General features: G+C 36.8%; 1 protein-coding gene across 3 annotated transcripts; it reads right to left on the minus strand.

Annotated features, from left to right (window-relative positions):
• Positions 1–10,853: 10,853 nt before the first annotated feature.
• LOC120344408 (E-selectin-like) lies at positions 10,854–20,167 on the minus strand. 3 transcript variants are annotated; one of them, XM_039413628.2, is made up of 13 exons: positions 19,960–20,167; positions 19,389–19,627; positions 18,331–18,535; positions 17,538–17,613; positions 17,068–17,171; positions 16,630–16,711; positions 15,973–16,067; positions 15,431–15,515; positions 14,730–14,824; positions 14,247–14,405; positions 12,974–13,150; positions 11,900–12,139; positions 10,854–11,323 (listed from the first exon to the last, which is right to left on the minus strand). In XM_039413628.2, the coding sequence occupies exons 1-13, from the start codon at positions 20,018–20,020 to the stop codon at positions 11,298–11,300; spliced, it is 1,644 nt and encodes a 547-aa protein (XP_039269562.2). In that variant the 5' UTR covers positions 20,021–20,167; the 3' UTR covers positions 10,854–11,297. The 3 variants fall into 3 exon arrangements, with proteins under 3 accessions (XP_039269562.2, XP_077969200.1, XP_077969199.1); XM_078113074.1 differs by lacking the exons at positions 10,854–11,323; positions 11,900–12,139 and having other exon boundaries at positions 13,135–13,166; positions 19,960–20,147; XM_078113073.1 differs by lacking the exons at positions 10,854–11,323; positions 11,900–12,139; positions 12,974–13,150 and adding an exon at positions 13,166–13,251 and having other exon boundaries at positions 19,960–20,153.
• Positions 20,168–21,746: the final 1,579 nt, after the last annotated feature.

A 21,746-nucleotide genomic window follows, 5' to 3' on the forward strand; every position in this document is an offset into this window, starting at 1 on the left:
ACGCATGGTACATATATATTGAAACCGTTACACTCTTGGTCGGATATTATTAGGTTACATCATCATATAGGCTACAGCATGAACGAACTCAGCATGTTAATTGCCGAAGTATTTCGACAATAATGTTTTGATTAAGTGATATTTTGACGGTGCTGTTCTCGGTAGTAGCCGCACAGGGGAAGCGACTAGGTTCCGTTGAGCGTAGGTCTATGAGTTCGAATCCAAGGAGTTGGGAGAGTGAGAAGGGCGGATCAGTAGCTGAGAAAGCAGACATGGTGGCCAAAACACAGGAAGGAATTCAGGAACCAGATACAGTGGCAAGCGCTCAACACTCAAGCAAAGAAGTCAGAAACTAGGTGGCAGTGGCAGAAAGCAAACCGAGTGGCCAACGCATAGGAAAGTAGTTAGAATGTGAAAGGACATAGTGGCCATGACATAGAAATGAAGTCGGAATCCAGATAAGGTGTGTAGGACGGAGTGGCGGGTAGGTTGTGTAGAGCGGGGTCAGTGGTACAAAGAAAAACAGAATGAGCAAAACGCACATGCAAGGAAGTCGGAAACCAAGTAACGCGGGGATGGCGGGTCAGTAACAGAAAGCCGACAAAGTGGATAGATAACACAGGAGGAAAGTCAGAAACCAGGCAGGGTCAGTAGACATACAGTGGCAAACAGACAGGAAAGAAGGGTTAAGAACAAGATTATCGGGATCAGACAACAGTAGACACAAAAGACTTGGATAATTATTTCATAGACTGCCGGTACGCTACACAGACAACGAGGTCTTTATTAAACTTTAGAAACCAACATTGAGTGTTAATACAACCAAATACTCGATTACAGTAAATTAATTAATTAATTCATGCAAAAATAGGAGAGCACATAGTTAGTAAGTAAGAAGTTTTATCCGCTTATCTTTTATCATTTTATTTTGTTATAATATGCAAGTGATATGGGCGCCATTATATCAAATACATAACAATACATTAACTAAATCAGAATACACTATCCTTATAAATTCACATTACAAAATAATAAAGTCTAAACCTTGACTACTTCTCGGGCAGAGTTCTGTTACTAAATATCCCAATTCAGACTAACGGTTTCATATTAATACTTGGTATAGCGTCTCTGGATAAATACCAGGAAATGAGTCACAGGAAATTACTCCTTTCGCGTACAAGCGCTTATTGAAATATGGACCGAGAGTAACTTTCTTAAACTTAGTTCACATCTTTTAGCCTAGGGCAGGGATGGTGAACCTTTTTCAATGAATGGGTCAAAAATTATAATTTTATCGCGGAACAGAATAGAGTGGGTCACAGATATTTGATTCACGTTTGTATCTATAAGAAACTTCTGAAACAAATCTTATAAGCTGGTGTTGGTGTAGTTTTGGGCATTACTTATGCATAGGGTTACCATATTTTGTGACTTCAAATCGGGACGCCTCAAAAGACAACGACCCTTTAGCTGTGATTTTGTATGTTCACATTTTCCGATTTTACTATATGGGCCGACATTAAAAGCTGTCCCGGCTGTCTTTATTGCCAATATTGTTATCGAAATTTCATGCGCATATTCTCTGTCCAAATATCGGGTTCAGTTGAAAAATAGAAAGGAATTGACGTTAACGATACCGGTACAAATAATTCGAATTTAGACTACTTTAATTAGTATTGGTTTTACATGCGATACGTCTGCTATCAATGGGAATCAGCGGGAAACAAGCGCATTCACCTTCAGTAAGTAGGCTAGCGCCGCACTACACAGAAACAACAGTAACGAGAACATGTTCGTGTATTATGCTGGATGGCTGAATACAAAAGCGGGACTCTTGGCTGAGTTGTCGGGACGGCGGGACAAGACGCTGAAAAGCGGGATTGTCCCGCCTAAAGCGGGACGTATGGTAAGCCTACTTATGCAGCACTTCTATCAGGGACTTTTTATGACACTCGGTCTTATGATATTAGAGTACGAAAACACGCATATGAATTAAATTATTTTACGGATCTAGCGTTTGGAAGTAATTCCGCTTTGATAGTGTTATAATTTTCGATCAGCTTCCAACCACATTAAAGCTCTTTTACACTGCCCCGTTGTTATATCAGACTTCTAAATTTTATTTTAAGTCTGAAAGATTTTGTTTTCTCGACGGAATTGTAGGCGAAAACTAATAAAATGCAAAGTAGCATCTAGTTCTCGTATAATCCCTAGAACATTCTGCAGATGCCCTTCCGAGAGAGACAGGCTTTGCGAGAAATGAACATATCAACTGCATTGTTATGTCATAAACGATGTCAGGCCCAATAGCTGAATAACGGTATACAGCGGTGCATACATGCGTCCAAGATTAGGGGTTTTGAAAATTTCCATACCGGCCCGAAAATCAACATTTTGAATATGAGCGATCGCAGCCCTGACTGTCTAACTCAGTGGTTCCCAAACTTTTTTGACCATCGCCCCCCTAAAGTAGTTTATACAACTTCATCGCCCCCCTGTACTACAAAAAATAAAGTCAGAAACGAATATATTACAGACAAAATAAGAAGACAAATCATAGTTTATAGTGTTTTTTAATGAGATAGATGAGCTTGGTGTTCTTCAGCGAGTTTTTTATTATATCTAAAATTACCCCGTTTACTGATGGAAAGGTGATTTCGTTGTTTTAATAGCAATAGTAGCACGGCTGAAAACCCCCTTTTTACCATATAATAGGTCGGAAATGAAAGAATCCAGGGTTCTCCCTCCTCAAAAACCGCCGTGTACTTGCCTTATAGCATTTCACTTCCTAAATTCACCCCATTTCACATTAAAATAATAAAACCAAAGTTAATTTTCCCAAACTTATAATAATGATTTTCGTACATCTCATTCATTCGTACAGCCTGATGACCTGCACCGAAAAACTTCGGAAAAATTCATCCCCGATTCCTCATCCTATCACGGCCTCCAGTCCGATCACCAGTCCATAATTAACCAGCCATTTGTTTTTGGATTCATAGACTCGGATGTGGAAGAAGTCGTGACTGACTATCGGCTACGGCCCAGGGGTCGGCAAATTTTATGTCGCTCGCAGGACAAAATTCAGGGTTGCTAGTATTTTGCGGGTCGCATATATTTTTCGAAAGTTAAAAACGGAACAGCGCGCAAAAACTGCGACAATTCGTGAACTCAACTCAGTCGTCTTATTAAAAAAATATTACAATGACATTTAATGTGACACTGTCTTGTTGCTGCATCACGCTGGATAGCTTTACGACGTCAAGATTGAAACATTTTCTAAATGGGCATCACCAAACCCACTTCTTTGCTTGTTCTTTGTAATGTTCATTTTCGAAAATAATGGTTTGCACAAATACGTACTTCCAAACATCGAAGTGAGTATTTCCGCATGATTTGTGAAATTTTGATAAATATTTTCTTTAAGAAGATACATTCTTACAAAAATTAAGCAGTGATCAATCTCTCGAATAGAATATGAATTTCATTTCCTTACTGCTTTGCAATATATTCGAATATTTACTGCGCTATTGAACCCCTGCACTCAGCATCAACTTTTCTGCGTGTTTCCACTTGTCTAATTATAATTAAATTGTAGGCTCGTTAAACGAGTGGCTGTTCACTAAATTGTTAGGATATAGTATAATTCAGTATAAACCTGTCTCACGATAAATTCTGTTACGTAAAAAAATGTAATTTACTCCTCGAGCGTAGATTATAAATAAAAAAAATTTCATCGTCAAAACCGCCGTTTGGATAGTTCCCCGGGCATAGACTTCCTTGTTTACTTCGTGACATTGGCCAATCAGCAAGATGCAAAAAACGTAACAATGCCCCCTTTCGCATCCGCTCAGGCGCTCAGACACTCTCACTCAGACAGATTTTCAGGCGTGGTCGTGAACATTACCTCATTTTCGCGTTTTTGAATTATATTCGTTAGTTTTTAGTTGTTTTTCGGAAATTTTAATATAAATCAAATAAGTCAATGATTACGTTGTCTTTCTATGAGTTTCTGTTTAAATACAGCAATCAAAAATTAGTGTGGAAATAGCTGTGATAGACTAGGCTAAAATTCTTTATCGGTACTTTTAAAAAACAGATTGGTAAATGGTGTGTATTAGAATGATAGTTTGAAACAAATATCCCATTTTACAGTCAACAACTCGCGAAACCACTCTTAAAATAAGCACAGAAAATTTTAAAATGGTAAAGTATGGGAAGAATTTTCGCGGTCAATGGTCGGGGAAAGGTCCATTCAGTGAATCGTCCCGGGCCAGATTATTTTATTCCGGCCGTATTTTGCCGACCACTGGGATACGCAAACTACCTTGCCTTACTGCGAAGACGAGACCAGAAATCCTTTCGCGTGTGATAATCGCCCACGTGATTCAAGCCTGCGAATGCACACAGAGTACAAAATTAAGTGCGCCGAACATAAAACAGGTTTCGCAAAATCGCCCCCCTATCGCCCCCTTAGACTTTTTCGCCTCCCTCTGTATCGTTTTCGCCCACTGGGGGGCGATATCGCCCACTTTGGGAATCACTGGTCTAACTGGCGGTACATTATAATTGTTTAGTTATTGTTAGATTAATTTAAGGCCGGTTGTATCAATTTTTATCACTGATATGTTAGCATTTTTTATTTTATTCGTGCCTTAACTTGGCGCAGTGGTTCTCAAACTTTTTAAAAAATTATGCATAAGTTCCCCTTTCAATTTTTCTGATGTCTCGCGGTCCACTAAAGAAATGAAAGCAAATGTCAACGCGGTATATCAAGCATTCATCTACTGAATGACATTGAAACAGTTCAATGAGATGGGTGCGCCTGCTTGGCTTCCACTAGTTCTTCTAGCTTGGGTTCTGTTTTGGATAATGCAACTCTCATATCGTGTCTCACGTCCATTCTGTTTCAACATTTTGTTTCAATAACGAGTAACCTCCAAAAAGATGTCTCACATTCGTAAGTTGTTGCCAATGGAATAAGCATTTTTCGTGCCATCTTAGCGACATCGGGATAGGACGGTACCACTGTGGTTTTTCTTTTCATCCAGAACTCGTCCCAGCAAAACCAAATTTCACAGATAAATCGTTATATATATCTAAATTTTCAAATTACCCCGAGAAAATTTACAATCAGCTGTACACGCCTTTCATAAACAATACGCTTTTATTTACGGCAATTGTCACATTCATCAACGTTTGTTACGTGATCATGTCTTCGGTAGAGCGTGTCGGGTTTGGAGAAACACTGTAAAAGCATAACATCAAAGTTTTACTTCAAATCAAAGTGCTTATGTGCCGAGTGGTCTCGCGGTCCCCCTAAAATCGCTTCGCGGACCCCTAAGCGACCGCGGACCCCAGTTTGGGAACCAATGGGCCTTGGGGGGGTCACAAACAAAACGCGGTGGGTCACTTTGTGACCCGCGGGTCAGTGGTTCGCCATCCCTGGCCTAGGGGTACTATCGGTCAATTCAGAAATATTTTCAGGAGTAAAATAAGTAGAGTTTACTGACATTTTGGGAACCCTAAAGCAGCCAAGGATTCGACATACACAACATAAGCAACAAGCACAATAATACATATATATTCCACCAATAAGCATAATAGTTTTCCTGGATCAAACTTTATATTAGTTATAATAATATTAACATTAGTTGAAGTTAAATTATGAAATAAAACTCTCTTTCTATCATGGGATTTCCCTTCTGAGATTTTACATTTTACGACAGTTTGAGTGTTACACAATAAATTGCACAAAATACACAAAATTTAATTCAGTCAGAACCTTCTCTGAAAATGACGTGAAATTTGTCATGCCAGATTTTAGTTCAATAATTTTTTTTGAGGCAACAGGTTTATTAATCATACAATTTCTGGTTTTTTAACTATTAACTAAATTCGGCATATAGTCCACCAATATAATTACGATATTTACCACACCTGACATGTAAAATTCTTATATCAATATTTTTTGAGTATTCATTGATAAATGTTTCAGTTGAATCAACGGTTACAGGTAAATTTCCTACATGACATCCAACTATCCCGTCTAAGGGTTTGAAATAACATCCGAATGGTAGAGGAAACTACATATTCATAGGGTCATTTTTAAATCCAACAAAACCACTCGAGTCATATGACACTGGAGTAGTAATCGGGGCTGCATCCAAGGGTCTTAATAATTTTAGATCAATATTACCGTATACATCATCGAATTCATTATTAGTAAGAGTAAAATTGTTTGATGTACCACATGTATGATGTTTGATGTACTATTGTATTTTTCAATAATAAAATTTATTCCAACTTAATCGGAAAGACATGTTGTTGTAGTTTGAAAATTGTGAAATTTCATGTTTGCCGCCTATTTCAAATTGGTACCCCCGTAGTGTGTGTACTAGGTTAGGGTTAGACCATAATTTTATTCCGATTTTCCTTATTTCAGTTCAATTGCGAGTTCGGGGACAGTCTGTGTTAGCCAAGCGAATATACCCTATGCCAGCGTTTCCCAACCTTTTTGGGTCGCGGATTTTCTCTCTGGCGAAAACATTTGCGGACTCAACGTGCGTTTATTGCAACCGTACTCTGTGTAAAGAAGTAATAAAACCAAACACAACAGAATTTTAATTTTTTAACGAATTTCAAAATCGGAGATTTGTCGCAATTACGCGTTTGTTAAAAGAGCCGACCTTTTAAGTGTGTAAACTGTAAGTGGTATTTTCTGTCGCTCAATATTCAATCCATGACAACCACGAGAATTTAAAATGTCTTTCTATTTTAATTTAATTGTGTTCATGGTCACTCGCGGTTGCGTCGACTTATGACAAGATGAAAGGATTACTTTTTAATGCCACGGCAATCTGCGAACATAATAATGTGAGAAGATATCGCCCGATTATGTTTAGTTTTAATACACATTTTTTGCGATCTTGCGAATTTGTTATCACCGTTAGAAAAATCCTACTATCTGCTATAAATTTCCAAAAATCATTCTAACGAAATAAAAGCAATACTACTCAGGGAATATCATGACAATCCGTGGACACAAAAATGCGTGGTAAAGTGTCTGATTATATTTTGTTTTAATTCGTAATTTTGTGAATTCAACAAATCTGAGCTGTTCGTACAACCCTTACGGCGCTCCAGTACTGTACGTACCAATCTGAGGCAGTAAAGCATGAGGCAGTAACGCAATCCGCAAGTGAGTTAGTTGTAAAATCTAATCGTTTGAATGAGGGACGCGCAAGTGACCTGTCGCGTCACCTGTTACCAAATTTTCGAATAGTAAATTGCTATTCTAATAGTTGAATATTCGAATATATGGCCAACCCTACTCAGTATCCAGTAATTATTAACTCGATTGATGTTATGTGGAATAAACTTGCTTTTTATGTTTTATGTACATTCTAACGTGAATCGTAACTTGGCTGATGATTAAGTTTGGCAAAATCTTTTGAGACAATACATAAATTTTACTACTTATCCATACTATATTTTCTGAAGAAATGAATGCTCTATGGCGAGTACCTGAAAAGCAAATCAAAATTAAAAGTGTATATTTAATTACTTTAGACTAGAGACGCCCTGTATATAAAGTTGTGCTGGATTGTCCATTAGTCAAAATAATCACGTGCTAGGGAACCAATAAAAATGGGGCAGAAATTCCCATATACGAACCGCAATGAATGCATTTATAATAGAATAGAAAGCTGTTTGACCATAGCCTTCACACTGCTGCCCTGCTTCCCGCTTAGAGTTTAAAGCAGCGCACCCGATAGTTACAGACGAACGCTTTCAAGTGAATTATGAATACACCTGCTTCGAATACACGAAGCATGTTCAATGTAATTTTGTGGGGGTACTTGGCCTCGTCATAGGCTGCCAAGCGTGACGTCGTTAATTGAGTAGGATTCTAATCAACCCAATCCTTGCCAGTAGCTGTAGCTCAGGGGAAGCGTTGGGACGTGATCAAACATTAGAACCGTGGTTCGAATCCCACATGGTGGATTGAGCTTAGTGGCAAAAAGACAGGCGAGAGTAGCAGCAAAGGAAGGCAGAGATGAAATAAAATAGATCAAGTCGGACGGCAAAGGGGGAGGCGACAGCAGCAGCCAAACCAGCAAGTTAAACGAGCGAGAGTAAAATTAGCACAGTGCGGTGCGGACGAGAGGGGGAAACTTCAGCGGCAGCGGCAAGAAAAGGCAGCAAGCAGCATGTAGCGAAAAATAGGAGAGAAGAAAGAAATAGAGATCGATCGATCTCCTCCGTCTCTTGCTCTCTACTCCCACTCCCATTCCGAACTAGCTTGCCGGCTGACCTCCCTGCAGCTGCAAAATCGTCTTTTTTATCTGCTCCCTCATACCTCAGCCTACCTTGTGAGATTCGAATGATGTTTGACCATGTCGCTACGCTTTTCCTGCGCCTCATTTGCTGTCGGAATCGTCTTTTTTTTATCTGCTCCCACTCCCTCAACCTGTCATGCCTGCTGGTCCATCCCTATAACTCAGCCTACCTTTTGAGAATGGAACCCCTGACCTGATGTTTGACCATGTCGCTACGCTTCCCCTGCGCCACCGCTGCTGACGAGGATCACGTTGATCAGAATCTTACTTAATTAACGACGTCACGCTTGGCAGCCCACGACTAGACAACCCCAGGAAAATTACATTGATTCGAAGAATGTGTATTCATGCCCGTGATATCCCGTTTTAAATTTGTGGTGCATATTACTTCGTTCACTTTTATCAAAAAAATGTGTTATTATGCAATCATAGCGACAAGACGCATAAGATAATTCAAAGAAGTAAATCTGCAAAATATCTTCTGACATTGATGGAGGAATACTAGGACCCGAAGGCAGTCCATCAATTTGATCTTTCTGTCTCCTGTGCCAACAGACCGTCTGATCTCTGCTTTACTGTTTCTTACTTTATGAAACATCTCAGTTTGAGATTCTCGCAGCGTCATGCTTCTTTACAAATTGAAACAATATCATACACACTGGAAAAAACTTTAAACACCGTCAATTTTGTCTTAAAAGGTTGCTATGGCAGTCAGTAAAGATGATAATGTGAAAATTGGCGTTGTGGTGAATTCTTGTGAAAATTTGAGTTGTGGCAAATTATTATGAAAATTTGCGTTGTGACGAATTCTTGTGAAAATTTGAGTTGTGGCAACTAATTGTGGAAATTTGCGCTGTGGCAAATCATTGTGAAAATTTGCGTTGTGGCGAATTCTTGTGAAAATTTGAGTTGTGGCAACTCATTGTGAAAATTTGCGTTGTGGCAAATCCTTGTGAAAATTTGTGCAGTAGCGAATCCTTGTGAAAATTTGCGTTTTAAATTACTTTGAAAAATTGAGTGTAGCAAATTCTTGCGAAAATTTGTGTTAAGACGAATTATTGTGAAAATTCGTGTCGTGGCGAATCCTTGTGAAAATTCGCTTTGTTGCGAATCCTTGTGAAAATTCTCTTTGTTGCGAATCCTCGTGAAAAATCGAGTGTTGGCGAATCATTGTGGAAATTGGCGTTGTGGCAAATTATTATCAAAATTTGCGTTGTGCCGAATCCTTGTGAAAATTCACTTTGTTGCGAATCCTTGTGAAAAATCGAGTGTTGGCGAATCATTGTGGAAATTGGCGTTGTGGCAAATTATTATCAAAATTTGCGTTGTGCCGAATCCTTGTGAAAATTCATGTTGTGTCGAATCCTTCTGAAAATTTGCGTTGTAGCAATTTACTTGGAAAAATTGCTTTCTAGTATATTTTTGCGAAAATTTGTTTTGTGGCGAATCTTTGTGAAAAATCGTGTTTTGGCGAATCATTATGAAAATGGGCGTTGTGGCGAATTCTTGTGACAATATGCGTTTTGGCAAATTATTATGAAAATTTGCGTTGTGGCGAATCTTTTGTGAAAATTCGTGTTGTGTCGAATCTTTGTGAAAATTTGCGTTTTGTCGAATCCTTGTGAAAATTCATGTTATGACGAACCCTTGTGAAAATTTGCGTTGTAGCAATTTACCTGAAAAAATTGCTTTCTAGTATATTTTTGCGAAAATTCGCTTTGTGACGAATCCTTGTGAAAAATCTTCTTTTGGCGAATCATTGTGAAAATTGGCGTTGTAGCGAATTCTTGTGAAAATTTTCGATGTGGCAAATTTTTATGGAAATTCGCGTTGTGGCGAATTATAATGAAAATTCAGTTTGTCACGAATCCTAGTTAAAATTTGCGTTGTCGCGAATCCTTGTGAAAATTTGCGTTGTAGCAAATTACTTTGAAAATTGCTGTGTGGCGAATTCTTGTGAAAATTCGCATTGTGGCGAATTATTATAAAATATGGCATTGTGGCAAATCATTGTGAAAATTCGCTTTTTTCCGAATCATTGTGAAACTTAGCGTTGTGGCGAATTTTTGTGAAAATTTGCGTTGTGGCAAACTAGTATGAAAATTCACGTTGTGGCGAATTCTTGTGAAAATTTTTGTTGTGGTAAATTTTTATGAAAATTCGCGTTGTGGCGAATTATAATGAAAATTCAGGTTGACACGAATCCTAGTTAAAATTTGCGTTGCGTCGAATTCTTGTGAAAATTTGAATTGTGGCAACCCATTGGGAAAATTTGCGTTTTAGCAAATTACTTTGAAAAATTAAGTTGTAGCAAATTTTTGCGAAAATTCGTGTTAAGATGAATTATTGTGAAAATTCGTGTCGTGGAGAATCCTTGTGAAAATTCGCTTTGTTCCGAATCATTGTGAAACTTGGCGTTGTGGCGAATTCTTGTGAAAATTTGCGTTGTGGCAAACTAGTATGAAAATTTAATAATCCCAAATATACTGATTGACTTGACATGGTTTGCAATACGATAAACAATGTTAATTTTTTCCTCATTCCAGAAGTCAATATAATCTTATGCTACCAAAATAAGACCAATCGACTAACGCTTAGTAAATTTTATTGTAAATAGTTTGATGATTTTCATCCCGTTTGCGTACGTACGTTTTACATCGATTGTTGCGATCCCGAGTGAATCTAAAGTTTGGTACCTAGCCTCATATGGAATTAGCACGCCGAGCGCCCCAAATCGTTTGGAAAAAAGAACACACTTTTCTAAATTAGCTAAGGCATGTTAAAGCCATTGCCCGCATTGAATTATATATATATATATATATATATGAATGTTTTAACTATGAAAAAATGTCTGTTGGTCATGTCATATATGGTATTTCAACAGTATGAGATCATGAATTAAGTTTGGCGTCCAACGTGTTGTTAGGTTCAAATTCTGTTTTTCAACTACTTTCGTCAGCGTGCTGTTGGAGAATTCGGCACTGAAAAATATGTGACTTTACTTATGTCGGTCAGAAGCAAAGGATGAATTTTGTTTAACGAATATACTATACAGTATACCAGTAAACCTTATATATATGTGAAGACTTTCTACATGAAAAGTAATGTATTTCTAAAAAGTCCAGATCAAAGGAAATATCAAGCATTAACTATGAATGATGTCTAAAATTTCAAAAGCGATTTCGTATTTTGTTACATAAGGAATTAAATAACACACACTCTGACTTATCAAATAATATAAGCAAACTCCTACATCAAAACACAAAAGCTCTCATAGTAGGCCACCTGATACTCCCGTAGCATGTGTACCAGGTTAGGGTTAGGCCATAATTTTATTCCGATTTTCCTTATTTTAGTTCTATTACGAGTTCGAGACTGTCTGTGTTAGCCAAGCGAATATACGTTCCAGTCCCTTCACACAACTTGATGTAGAGTAGGCAAACAAAACTAGTTACCTTTATATTGGTACACATACTTCTGGAGCGCCGGCCATCTTAAACATTTAGCCTACTCTGATATCGATGTAAGTCAAAGATGAATTGTGACGTTATTTCTACCTGGTATTCCTGGATTTGATGTAATTTGCAGTATTTGTCTGCAATTAATTCTTCGTCCACTCAAGTTGTAAAATTGGGGCAAGCATCCGCCACAGCTGCTCATACGACATTGCACGTTAGGGTTGTTGAATTGACTGTCATAGTAGTAAGATATTTGCTGTCCGTATGTGACGCATCTATAATTTGCACAATCCTGCTGATTGCAGTTTGGTACGGGTGGATAATTACGAGGACATCGGCCTGTATGCATTGAGCAATATTGAATCATTTATTTCAAATATTTTAATGGTTTTTCATGGATATTCTTCTCAGTTGTTTGAACAGATGTTGTGCTTTTGTACCGGAGCGAAAATGCTTGTTTTACAATTTTACATATTGACTTCTACAGATCATTTGGGACCAATATGCCTAAAGATGTAATTTTTGATCTGCTGAATTTTGATGTAGTCACAAATTAGCGTCGGGGATGGGCTTACGTTGTTATTCAAGAGTAATCCACAGATTCTATTCGCAACTGGTGTGAACAATCAATATTTCAATGCAATTATTTTTTAAACAATGTCGCCAACTAATTGATCGAATGGGACACGGTATCCTTCTACAAGGAACGTAAATTTACACAGTGAGTCGTGAAATCTAAAATTAATTATCGAAGGCTGTTTCATCTCGTTGTTGCTTGCCCTTTATTTCAACTTTTCGTTCTCGACAAACCCAAAGTAAAGACCTTAAGTTGAATAAAGTATGTCTAGGGAAGTCTTACTTTCGTGAAATGAAACGTTACAGAAATATACTTATGTTAGTGTGCAGAAAGACTCGGATTATGATTTTATGCTTGATGGGAAAATGTCTGAGTATTGACAAGGGCCACACTAAATGGCTTGGAGGGCCGGATTGTGGCCCGCGGGCCGCCTGTTGTTCACCTCGGACTTGGTCATAAATTATCACTCATATGAATAATATAATGAAGAAAGAATAGAAATATTTTGTACCAACTTTTATTAATCCTGTATTTGCAAAGTTCGTTTGTCTTTAACAGGAAAAAAGATGGTTCAAAACGCAGAACAAAATACTTACATTGACTGGTAATTGCGTGACGAAAGTCGTAGAAGTGAGCTCGACAACCATTGCATGTTGTTCTACATTGTGCATTGAGGTTTGCTGGACATGTTGTAACCTGGCATGCGTTTACCAAACAGTTTCTAGGACATGGGTTTCCGCTCATTCCACCAAATAGAATGAAGAAAAGGGCTTCAGTAAATCCAAAACACTTATTTTAATGGTTTACGAACTGTCGTCACGAAAGTATGACCTTCGTATGATTGTTTTAATCACAGACACTGCAAAGTTCCAAACTATAAAAAAAAAAAAAGATCTTTTGTTTAAATTGCGTGACTTTCCACATCTCACAACCGGCGAGAAATTAATTCCAAGGAAAGAATTTTATTGTTTTTTTTGTATTTGTTGTAGTATTACTAACATTCTTTCCTTTTTATTATTACTATAATACATATTTATTCACAAATTATAATCTACTCAAAATTTGGGTTAAGTTACGTCTTAAACTGTATACCGTAAGGGAGTGATATTTGCGTGGTGACAGCACATTTGAACGCACGGGTCAATATGCGGGTTCAATTTATATGCGGGTGCTAAAATCCATGGGTTAGGGTTAGTATGGGTTCAAATATTAGTAGGTGCAATAGTATGCAGGTGCAATTGTCGTGGGTTCAAATGCAAGTGGGTTCAAATGTAATGAAACCATTTGCATACAACACTAGCTATACGGATGTACTTTTAATGATTAAACCAATAAGGTATCGTATTTCTCCGCGTATAATACGAACTTCCATGGTCAAATTTAGTCTCATAAATATGGGGGTGCGTATTATAGATTGCTTTAGAAAAATAACTTCACAAGATACTTTAATGTCAAATAAAATCACATCATGATTGGCAGATGTTTAACTGGCAAATACATAAAACATATTACCAGATAATATATATTTAACAAAAGGCCAGCAGACAGAATGTCTGAAACGTTCGGAAAAAACAACTCCAAGACGGAGTTTTGATGTGCGTATTATGCATGGAGTTTGAGAAAAATTCTCGTTAAATATGTACTAAAACCTGGGTGTGTATTATGCACGGAGAAATATGGTAGTTTTCATGCATTGTGAAGAAAGAATAGAGAAGAATTCGAAGAAAAAGGTTGGGGACCAATGTTCTAATATGATGAGTTACTCAATAACAAGAAATCGACGGACGAAACGCTATAAGTTATGAAAACTAATTCCAAGCTAAAAAAAAAGGTTGAAAGGATAGAAAGCATCTGCGATTTTAATTTCACCTTTAGAAATTGTTCGTTTAGGCAAATCCCAACAAACAGATGTTCCACATTTTGTCGGACAACAAATCTTCTTATCATCATTGCAATCAGCATTGACTGCACAGTTTGTTTCAGGACACGAAGAGTGTTTGTGAGCAGCAGGACATTTGGGATCGTATTCTAGATAAAATGAAGAACGACATGTACATTAACATCATATCATGCCAAATTCAAAATACAAAAATGATCGTATGATAGAATATTAAGGTGAATGCTATTAATTGGGTTCTGCTATCCACGTGTAGTTGAATTCATGTTTGTCTGAGAAAGTTTGACATTGGACGAGCAAAACATTACACAAATAGATAAGCTTCTGGCAATTTGTAAATACCCCAAAAATATGCCAATTTATGTTTTATTCAGTAAATATCTGACTCGGTATTATCCGGACCACTTGACCCATTATTGTGCTTATGAATTTTTATCGTACTGCCAAACACTTACTTTTGCAAGTAGGTGGTTCTTCTGACCATTCTCCTTTCCAAAGACAAACAACTTTCTTTGCTCCCCATCTTCGCAACCCAGATTTGCAGTAGAAACTGTTACAAATATACTAATTATCTGTGCTTCAAATATTACTCTAGCCGCCATGATTAAACCGTATCAAAGAACGAAAAATAGTTTTGATAATTCGATTTTTATGAAAACCTTACAATTTTTTTTAAATATAACGACAAGGCTACCGGCAATGGCCAAAGAAAGCAGAATGTCTTTGTAATTTAACAAGGTAAGTATAGAAGCGCATCATTACCTGAAACTCGACACTGGCATCAGAAACTCTCCCCGCGCAGCGATAAAGTTTGACACACCCCTGATTGTGATTTACGACATGTACTCTGAGACTGCAGAATATCATTGGATTTACATATTTATCCCGGCGATAGGAAGTCGATAAGACGACTTAATAATATGGGAAACACGACCTTTCATGGGGTTACCAGTCCATGTCGGGTATGAGATTAGTTTGCCATTTATTTGTTTCAGACGCTTTGACTTGATGATAGAGGAAGCCGTAACCGACCAGCGGTTACGTTAACCCTGGGACGGCAAGAAATTTAGGAATCCTCCCGCACATACCTATCCCCAACAGGTTTCAAACCTGCGAATCAGCGCAGGGTAGACAGAGAGTTATATTATTAGCGTACCTGCAGTAACTTCCATAATTGTTACCATCTGTACAATCGAAAGTTCCTTGATCAGCTGGAAAATCTATCGCCTGGCAAACAACATCTAAAATGTGAAGATAAACATAAACAGAATATCCTAATATGCGGAATTGGGGAACGACGCAAAAATTGTCCGGTATAAATCGCTTTTTATCCAGCCATGAAGCCAGCTTGACTACCTGAAGAGTCAGAGTACATCCACGTTTGATTCTGTTATTATTATTATCGATTTAACAGCAATTTGTCAGGATATATGGCCGATTTTTGCCGTGCCGATTGCGAGAGAAATTTTCGCCACAAAACTATTTGTCGAAAATATTTTTACTTAAATATGTTTACATTCAGCATCTAATTGTAATACGCCCCTATACATTGTTTGAACAATTAATCGCAGATCATACCCCCCACGACAAAGCAAGTGAACTTGAAATGAACAACTGAACCAGTTTGTAACTCACTGGTCATCGTATCGTCTTTGGCCAAATAATGTAAATATTAAAAGTAATAACTAGTTATCTTACCTTCGCAAGTTGGATGGATATCAGACCAAGTTTTGTCGCCCATGCAAGTCCTTGTTTTCGGGCCTTTAAGTTTTTTGAGAGATTCACAAACAAACCTTGAAAGCAAAGAGAAATACACAATAATTTTGACATATTTTACTTCAACATTTAGCTTTCCGGCCTTGCTATTCATTGAGCACTTTTACATCCTTCACTAGGCCATATACAAACATCTACTGATTACGTAAGAAGATAGTATTTTAATGATCAGATTCTTTCTGGTGAGACAGGAGAAAACCAAAATATTACACCCTGAGTTAGGTGGTGTGTATTATTTTTTAAATTGTCATTTTCCAACTATTGACGCCAATATAGTTAATACCTCTCTCTAACCCTGGCATGGGCAAAATCCGGCCCGTTGGGTAATTCAATCTGGCCCGCCTGATGCTGTCAAAACCAAACTAAACCCAGATTTTCATGTTTTTGCCCAAAGAAGCTCAAGGAATTTGTTGAGATTACGATTAAATTTAGTATTGGCACGAGGCTTATTATTTACTAGATGGGCAAAACTTTGCCGACTTCTGCTCTAACTACTAGGCCATGGCGCCCTCATGAAATAGTAAAAATCAGTTGGATTTATTTTAATCCTCAGTTGACAGTGATATACAATATACTCACGTGCATTTATCGAGATAACCATTGCCAGTGCAATGCATAAGTCCTGGCTGTCCATCGAAGTTAAGCTCTGGGCATTTAGCTGCTGTTTAAACATAATTAGGAAAACATAATATTTACTTTTCGAGATAATACTTTTCACAATTGTTCGCCAAAAGCATGCTATGAAGGCATTGGATATTTGAACCAAGGTGGTTTACGCGTTATTAGTCAGTAAAGTAAACATATGGAAAGCATCTTCTGATTATTTCTGTTGGGAAAATTTCTTCTTCGACATTGCGGTTGATAAAAAAATATTGCAGATGTGATTGTCCGTAAAAAGTTGAAAAATGAAAATAAAAAACTTCTATCGACTAAAAATGTTCTTTTTACAGACTGTGGCAAGAAACCCAAATTATGAAGGAAGTATTTAAACGATAAATATTTGCATAGCAGACATACGTTGACATGCTGGCACTTCTCCATCCCATTCCAAACTATCTTGGCATGTCAACGTAAGGCTTTTGCTCCCATCGCCATAAATGAATCCAGGCTTGCAAGATATACTGAAAATGTAATACTTTAACATTCTGACAAGAGTTTCAACATGCTTTGTACTGGACAAAAACACACACTAGAAGACCTCTGTTTACGTCAATGTTAACACTACTTGAGGTTAGATGAATGTTGATAATGCTATGTTAGTTTCACTTCTGTGTCCTCTTTATATATAACAAAAACAATCCGAGGCTTTTCCTTATTTGAATATAATGACGGTCGTTATCATAAATCAGTTCAAAATGTTACGAACATTTTATGGTAAAATACCCCAAAAATTAGCCATATCGTAGGAGAAATTTGATGATGATGTTGATAAACTTTTTTGTAATGGAGTCAAAAAGAATAATAAAAAAAATGTTTTTAGCTTTTACGTGCAAGTGCTGGAGAAATCTGTGCAGTCCATCTCTTGAGTCTCCCCATCTATTTCGAGAGGAAGACATTCTAGTTCTGTGAACGAATAAAGAAAATTAGTTTCACATCGTTTGATTTTAAATAAAATTACGTACGCAAAAAACTGCAATTCCGCTCATATTCAATATGATAAAAACATCGGGCACTGATTACAAGTATAGCATGTTGTTACACTAATTTCATTATCGCTTGTTACGGGCAGGAAGTTGAAGGTCAGTACGTTCGCAGATACTATCACAAGATACTATTAACAAGATAATTATGACCTAGATGCGTTACTGCGTTTGATGCGGTACCATGCATTTACTGTTACGTGCAACTTTGTAAAAAAGATATAATATGATCGAAAACTACAGAATTAAATTCGTTGCCCCATTCATTACTTATTAAAAGAAGTATAATTGTTGCTATTCAGCCATATCTCATGTTACCGGTGTTATAAATTTTAAAGATTTGAAAAATGATTGGTGGCGTTTTTTAGACCACACCTAGCGCACATGAGCGTAGTTTTGCGCCAACTAAGTTTGCGAGAAAGTTATTCTTATTCGCAAAGAAACATTTGCCCATATTTTTTCCGCAAAAATATTCTTGTGCAATGCTTTTTTGCAAGTTAAGTGCTTGTTTATAAACCTCAACAGTAATGTATGGTCAGTTAGAAAACAATTCCATCATATTACTCGTTAATATCGACCTGACCTTTGACTTTTAATATTCCCTTTGATTAGAAGCAAAAAAGCTCAAATTAAAACTTGCCATTTGTTTCACAAATAACGCCTTTCGCAATTCCTGTACTCCCTGAAAACGTTCTCAAGCCATCAGATAAGAAAGTTGGATAATTGGTAAACTGAATTACCGTTCTGGTACGCGGCGCAGATGCGGAAGACGACGGCTCAGATGCCACCCAAACAGCCGCGTGCAAATTTGAGTTTGATTCGTCGTAGTTCTTCAATAACTGATTCTGTTAAAAGACAGGTCAAACAAATTACTTTTTAAACAATCATGTTGAATTGGCACAATTTTAGAAAGATCTGACTTATAAGTGCTAATGGATTTTAGTTAAAAGTGTAAGTTTATTTCGACTCCATAATCAACATAACAGGTGATAAAATAAATGATAAAACAAATGAAAAAAAAATGATTATAGTATTAAGAGAGCAAACAAAATCTAAAATACGGTTCAATTAAGTACAAAATTCAAATAAAAATGTGTCGAAACGAAGAAGTGGCACGTGTTTACTCACCTAAATATAATAAATTAAAACACACACATTCACACGAAGATACATCACAGAGTTATAACAAAATGAAAAAAAAATAAGAGCAACTTCAATAAATTAATTGGGATATAGAAAAAATAAGACGAACATTTTCTGCCACGCCATAATAATAGTTTTTTAACGGTTTCTCAACTGAATATCGATTTTGTGAACAAAATTGAATAGTAGAGAATATTAATCAATTTATAATTTGGTTTTAAAAACATAATAAATTAAATATTTGTTTATACAAGTATATATGAGATTCCATGAACTATTCTGTTTCTCTCTGAAATGTGATAGCGTTTTTTTTCTTTTTATCCAGTATTTTACTGGTTAAGTGCCTTGTACGAAGAAAAAAAATCTAAAAGCAAACATTGTTGCCATCGAAGATTACACATCTCGTGTTCAAATCCCATGCGCCCCCTTCACACAGGGTGAAATAAATAAGGAAATGCCGAAGCGATTCCGGTCCTTCCAAATATATAGTAGTGTTAGACTCCTAGAGGCACAAGTAAGTAAAATTTTCAAAAATATAATATTAATAATCCTTACATCCGGATCGAACTTCATTCCTAGATGCACAATGTACCAATTCAACCCTTCTGGAATTAATGACCTGCCATAGACTATAACTGAGTCGAAATGGTTCATATCGTATATATTTGCCGGTGTAGAAGTAAATTCACTGCACTTATCTTCTGACTGTATTGCGTTTAATGTCTCGAGAATAATCCAAAAGCATTTTTTGTTGCGTATGATTCCGCCGGCCACTCGACAAGGATGCTCAGCTCCTATTATCAAATATGATTATATATAACGTAAAAAATTACGCAATCTTAAATTTATTAGTAATGCCAAAATTATAGTCCAATTACAACTGTAAAAACATAATTGAAAAAAAAAACGAATGAAAAACGTCTCCTGAATAAAAGTATTATGAAGATATAAAATATATTAGCTTCCTATATGCAACTGCACATAATATAAATTATAAGTAATTGGTCAATATGAAGTTTATCCTACGATCCTTTAGGTATGAATTCTTAAATATTATTTGCCATGTTCATGCTTATCACAGACAATCGGTAAAATATAATACAAGCGATGTGAAATGTGTACTTACTTATGACTGGACATGTGAAAAATCCGAACAACAGAACCAAACAAACGCCCCGGTACTTCATCGTGTGTCGTCCAAAGTGTTGAGGAAGTATAGAAAGCTATTACCACCGTAATGGTAAATATAGTCGGGTTGTTTCCTCAGGGCAGTTTTGAGATATCAGTGGCGATATCTCCCTTTATTGCGAGTTAATTAGTAGTTTATCAACTTCACGTCTACTGACTATAATTTGAGTAGCGCTTAGTACAAATATGACGACATCGCATCTTGCGCGAATAATGAAACATCCGCGACTATTGTAAATTTATAAATACAGGGCAATAATGGTACATCTTTGTTAAAGACTGATCAAGCGCTAATTCAAAACCACTAAAATCGGATATATCGTGATATGTATGGAAAAACCTAATCGTTTTATGTTCGCATTGCCTGCGGTGCCAGTAGAGCAAGTCAAACACTTGACCGATAGGCCATTTTACCTCTCCTAAATCTACAGTATCTCTATACCTACATCTTTCAGATATAATGTCTAATTTATATCTATATTGCTAATATTGAATAATATTGTTAATACCCTGAGTGTTTGTATAATATTCCAAAAGCCTAACTAAGATGATTTGGTCGCATACAGCTTGAATTTGATAGATTCCCTGATGTTTTTTTTCTGAGGGCATCCAGGCTCGCATGACACTACATTAAATTCATAGCTATATATTGGGAACTCATGTTGCTGAACCTTTGTTGATACGCATGCTGATTACAGCTGGCATTTCGATTTGAATTGAATCGAATAGCTTATTATTCGAATGGGTTCACAAGAAAATTCGAAACGCCACCAGATTTTTTTTTGTCCGACAAGGGTCGAAGTGAATGCCTCAATACTTTTCATTAAAGTCATGTTTTTAAAATATAATTTCGACATACAACTCTTTTCATTCTAGAGAGTTATTGATGAGGCATATTTCTTTGATATGTGTGAACACCCAGCGAACTGTCTGAGTAATGGATTCTATTTTGAGTAATTTCTCTAGGAGCCATTACATTAAACAAATCAAATACAATTACATTATGTTCCAAGTATTCGAGATTCAATTAGATTTAAAATAAAACATATTCAATTTTATTATGGAATCATCCGGTAGGAACTACCGTACTATTTATTTGGAAGGACTGGAATCTTTCTGGTTCGGCTGGTATAGTGTATGTGTATTGTATCTTACGGCTTTGCCTTCCCGATTTATTTCACCCTCTGCAAGGTGGATTGTGTGGGATTTGAACTCGAGATGTGTAAATCCGCGATGCTAAAATGGTTAAGTCTACATACCGTTGTACTGGTATAGTGTATGTGTAGTGTATCTTACAAGGCTGCCATAACGTCCTTATTTCTAAGATTTGTCTTTATTTTGAAGGTTTCGTCTTAGAAAATATTTTTGTCCTCATTTCTAAAAAACGTCCCTATTTTGACATGTGTCCTTATTTTTGTCCTTATTTTATGGGTAGAGGTTCTTATACCAGGCACTTCGATTGGTCAATTCGAATGATTGATTTGCTAGAAATGCTATTTTACAACCTCATTGGTTGCTACGCGCATTCATAATTCATTTTGATTCAATTCAATTCGTGCATTTAAATCAGTTTTTACAGAATTTTTCACTGTACCACAGCCTAGCTGATTGATCTTTGAGACAACATTTGTGTACAAGGTTTCATCCGGAATTCCGCGTATGAAACTCCGAATTGGAGCTTTGCTGGGCAGTGATGTAGGGTGATGATGCTTTTAGTAGTTTGTA

This window comes from Styela clava, chromosome 5, assembly GCF_964204865.1.
Source record: "Styela clava chromosome 5, kaStyClav1.hap1.2, whole genome shotgun sequence".
Lineage (NCBI taxonomy): Eukaryota > Metazoa > Chordata > Ascidiacea > Stolidobranchia > Styelidae > Styela > Styela clava.